The sequence below is a fragment of the Molothrus ater genome, chromosome 28, assembly GCF_012460135.2.
Source record: "Molothrus ater isolate BHLD 08-10-18 breed brown headed cowbird chromosome 28, BPBGC_Mater_1.1, whole genome shotgun sequence".
NCBI lineage: Eukaryota > Metazoa > Chordata > Aves > Passeriformes > Icteridae > Molothrus > Molothrus ater.
In genome coordinates, this window is record NC_050505.2 from 4,785,002 (window position 1) to 4,789,965 (window position 4,964).

A 4,964-nucleotide genomic window follows, 5' to 3' on the forward strand; every position below is an offset into this window, starting at 1 on the left:
CACACCTGGGACACTCACCCAGCGGTCCCAGCTCTTTGTGCCTTTGTGTGAAAGGAAAACTTTATTCCAAGGCACAAATCTCTTAGGGCTGGGACAGTGTCCTCTGCCCAGGCTGGAAAATCTCTGCACTCACTCAAAGTGCTGCAAATTTCCACTGGCCCTGCAGGATTCAAGCTGCTTGGCAAATGTGTGGATCTGCTCCCTCCCTTTATCTTCATTCACCTGCTTGCTCCCTCCCCCAGCCATGCTACACAAGGTGAGCCAACACCTGGATGCTGATGCCAAAGTGAAGTTCTCCACTGGAAAAATCTATTCTGTTTCTGTTTCTGCTCTTTGTGAATCCCAAACCAATGCCTGGGCCATGCTGCAGCCCCAGCACAGGAATGGACCAAGGGGGAAATTTGTCTTTTCTGCAGGACAGCTCACAAGGCCCACTGCCATTGTGTTCTGATTTTGGGTAGAAGAAGCAGACAAAGCATTCTCTTTATTTATTAAAGCATTGTATTTATTTGTATGTCATAGGCTTGTTATGCATCAAAGCTTTGCATAGGCAGGCTGAGCCTCATACCCGAGTTCTGTTCCAGCTGGAGAACATGGTTACCATCACTAAAACATGCAAAAAGGCATTTCCTTGCAACAGAAATGTCAATATTCATTTGCAATGAGTTCTTCACAGATTTTAAGGCCCAAAATGCTTGGAATGCCGGCACTGGCACAGCCATCATCATTTGTTGGTGCTAAAAAATCCCAAGAAAGGGAAGATAGTATCAGTATTTATATCAGTATATATCTCAGTATCAGTATCTCCTTACCAGATGAGATCCCTGTATTCAGCTAGGAAAAGTCTCAAATACACAAATCTCAACCCCCAGTTATGGCCCTGTTCAAGGCTTCTGTTTGTCTCAGAACTGTGCAGAGCATTTGAGGTGCAGCTCAAGGGGAGGAAATGTCTGCACAGCTCCAGGGTAGCAGGAGGATTTGGGTTCAAAGGGGAGGAAGTGCCCTGGGGCAGGGCCACAATGCCCTGACCCGTGACTTACGTTCAGTGGCCACCAGCTCGTAGAGAGGCAGCCCCGTGCAGAGATTTTCAATGTGCTTCCCATAGAGAACCCAGTCTTTCAGATGCCCCAGCCTGGAGCTGCCAGCTTGGAACTGGGCCCACACGTTATTGGGAGAGTATACATCCCTCATGGTCTGAGAAGAAAAGGTTAAACACCATCAGAAATGTAACTTTAGCTTCTCTCTGTTGGGATGCCCTTTGAGGAGGCTCCCAAACCCTAAATCACCTTCCTTTGCCTCATAAAAGAACATTAGATAAAGGGAAAAAAAATAAAAATCAATCTATTCAGTAACAAAATTCACTAGATATTAATTGTGCCAACACAGCGAGCCTGAGCTGTATTGCTGCCATAATAATAAATTACATTATTGGCACCAGGTTTTGCTGTAAATGTGCTACTGGGCCAGAACTCCAGTTCACCTCCAGGCAATACTCCCAGTCTCCTTCTGAAACCTCAGCCTGAATAAGGAAGACAAAATCTGGTCAAAGTAAATTGATCTCTACTTTCTGTTCTAAAAAAAAAATAAATTTCAGGAAATGTCGAGGTCAAATTATCAGCAGGACAATGAATAAATGGAAAGTTTGCCTGAACTTATATTGTGATCACCTGGAAATGGCCAAATGACATCAGTGCCAGGGACAGGGGATTGTGCATCTTGAGACACCTCAACAGACCCCTGTAAAACTGCAGGGGGGCCATGATGGTTTGTTATCTTAAAAGAATGTTCTGCATGATATTCCCTTCAAGCTGTGTCTTGTCAGAACAGCTCCATCATGGCTGAGACAGCACAAGTCATTCCTGAGCTGCCTGTGAGGGTTCCCCTCACAGTACACTGCTCCCACCCCTTCCTCGCCAGCAGAGGGTTCCCCACTGTCACCTCTCTCTCAAAAGCCAGACGTCCAATCTCTTGCAGGTCTGGGATGATTTCCTTCTTTATTTTCATGATAAAGCAGGCATTTCGTGAGAACAACCTGGTGGCAATATACCCCTGGGATGGAAAGAATGGAGGGTAAATCATCAGAAATGATTTAAATAATGCTGACATTAGCTGGTGCTCTCTACTCTTTGGAACCTGGAAGGAGCAGCAAGTGGCTGCAGAGGCTGCTGCTGTGGAATGAATGCAGCTCCTTTGTCTCCTTTGGGGAATGGAGCCAGCCTGTCCTGGTGCCTGTCCCTGAGACTGGGAGCATCATTTCTGACAGATTTCTGCTGTCCATCCCCACCTCCAGCCCCACTGAGGTCAGAGACCTTCTTCACTTCCAGGAACTGCCACAAGTTTCATTACAAGTCTTTTAAACTGCCCCATTGTATGGGTGAAGAAAGGAGGAGCAAAGGTGCTGGGAGTCCTCAAAGAAACAGTGTTCAGGGGCAAGATGTGGTGAGAATACTCTAAAATAATTTCTTTACAAACGTCCTCAGGGGTTAATTTGGGGCGGATCCCTGGATTTACTCACATGTGTGTAGTCAAAGATGGTGTCAGAGGAGTAGACGCCGGAGCGGACGTGGACATCGACGATTTGCTCCTCGCTGTGGATGGTCATGGTGCCAGTGACATAGTTGCTGATGGGATCATGCAGCACAAAGGTCTTTGGTAAAAAGCACAAAATCAGTGTTCATCACCTGGCTTCCATCTTTAGCAGGCACAACAACCCCCAATGCTTTATGCTCATGTAAATACCAAATCCCTTAAGAACCCTAGGTTCGTGGGATTTGGTATTTACTGTGCCTGGAGCAGTCTGAGGAGGCTCTTGAGTTGGAGGTCAGTTATAAAACAGGCCCTGCTGCAGGCTGGGGAAAACCTGCATGGGACATCCCAGTCATTCTGGGCAGCAGGGACCGGCAGGAGACTGCTCCAGTCTCCAAATGTTTGACTGAGCTAAGGGGACTCTGTCCCCCTGACTCGTTACTTTGCACCTGTACAGAACCTCTGGCAAAAGCTCTTTTTTTTTTACACTTGACAATAAACAACTTGGTGGTTTTCGGTTTTTTCTGTGGTTTTCTTCCTGTTCTATTCCCCCTGCCCTGGATCCAACACACTTCAAATACCCATGTGCAGGACAAGGCTCATCACTCTACTCACGTTCAATGCAGAAGTCTGAGCCCAAAAGACTCCCAGGCAAATGAGGACTGCAGCCTGTAAAAGGAAGCAGAATTCTCACTCGTCAGAAACACCTGGCAGTGCCATAAAATCACCCAGTCCATGAACTGAGGGAAGGAGCTGGAGCATCAGTTTGAAAAGTCCCCCACTTAGCATGTATATTAACTGAAAACAACTGCAATTCCTCATTGTAAAGTTTTTGCTATCAGGCTCTCCTTTGCCTGTAGCTGAAAAAGCAGAATAACTTAACCATGGCATTTCTGCAGTTTTCAGAAGTCCCTCCTTGATGCCATGTTACCTCTTGATTTGCCTCTTCAACTGCAATCATTAAATCATAACCAGACCCCCCTTCTGAACTGTACCAAATTCTGTGTTCTTTGCTCAAATGAGGCTTCCCCTGACTTTGTTGACCCAAGAAATGCAAGTTCTCCTCTTTCCACCCAAAGAAACAACCCAAAGATCATATTATTGTGCCACTGTATTGTACCACTTACTTGAGCATCTTCTTCTCTATCCTTTTGTTTTTTAAAGCGAGGAACTTACATTATTATTAAAAGTCCAACAGAAATGGATATACTCACAAATCTCTTCATTTTTCTTTCAGATGAGAGCAAGAGGCGGCAGAAGGTAAGAACGCAAGGAAATCCCAGAGACCTTCAACTTTTATATCTTGCAGGAGGTGTGGGAAACACTTGACAGAACTTTCCTTCATGAGTCGAACAAGTCCATATCTACGTGTCGTAAGCCTCCTATCTGAATTTTGGGTTGGCACAGATAACCTGACCCAGTTATATTTAAAGCACTCAGTAAGTCTCAGTAAATCAATCACTCTGCAAATGGCCATTATTCACTGGGTTAAACTTCAGTATTGCTGGTTCTGTTTTTTTAAATATTTAACAGGATATTGCCTAGAATTAAATGTCATTGGGAATAACACTGCTATTTATTTATTCACACAAACTGCATTTTGTCTTCTGAAATACAATCCCTAACAGCCTGACTGATAGTCTGCAGAGAAATGCTGGGAAGAAACACCTGTGCCATGGTGGCCTCCATGTCAGCCAACAGACAGAGCAATTCTTCAGCCATTTCTTTAATTGAAAATATTGGATGGAGCCCTGAGCCACCTGACCATGGCATCCCTGGCCATGGCAGGGGGCTGGAAGTGGGGGATCTCTGAGGCCCTTCCAACCCAAACCTTTGTGGGACTCCGCGATTCCGTTCCATTCTGTGTGCAGGGACTCCTGGCGAGAGGTGCTGCTCGTTTTTGGTCAGTTCCCCCCATGGGCAGAGCGCATGGACTGAAGTGAGGGGCAGAGCTGGGAACAGCAGCTGTGCTTCACAGGACAGCCTGGGCCACCTCCGGCCCGCTCAGCTCGCCAGGGAGTGACACCAAAACCCAGAGGCTCCGTGCTGTGCACAGGGTCACAAACTAAAGGAGCAGGATGGGGATTCCCATCCTGAATTCCCACTGATTTCTGCATTTTGCGAGAATGCCAACGGCCAGGATGTCACCATGAGAACGTTCTCTGGTGTTCCCAGGAGACTCTGACCTTGCCTGGACTCCTCCTCATCCGCTGTCCTGCACCAGCCAGTGCTGGCACCTGGATGAATCACACTCTGCTTTCTGCTGGAAGGTCAATAATCAAGGCTGGTTCCCTCCCAATAAAAGAACTCGAACTAACAGCAAACACATTTCTGTAATTTCTCTTATCAGAAAAAAAGGAGAAGGAGATTGTACAGAAATATCTGTCAGCAAACAGGCCTCAATGGAAAAAGAAAAAAAGGAAATTGCACACATTTGC

The 4,964-nt window shown here is 46.3% G+C and overlaps 1 protein-coding gene across 1 annotated transcript; it reads right to left on the minus strand.

Annotated features, from left to right (window-relative positions):
- Positions 1 to 645: 645 nt before the first annotated feature.
- Positions 646 to 4,733, minus strand: GKN2 (gastrokine 2). The gene is made up of 6 exons (XM_036396526.1): positions 4,713 to 4,733; positions 3,142 to 3,195; positions 2,516 to 2,647; positions 1,939 to 2,049; positions 1,041 to 1,194; positions 646 to 737 (listed from the first exon to the last, which is right to left on the minus strand). The coding sequence occupies exons 1-6, from the start codon at positions 4,731 to 4,733 to the stop codon at positions 646 to 648; spliced, it is 564 nt and encodes a 187-aa protein (XP_036252419.1).
- Between the last annotated feature and the right edge of the window lie 231 nt (positions 4,734 to 4,964).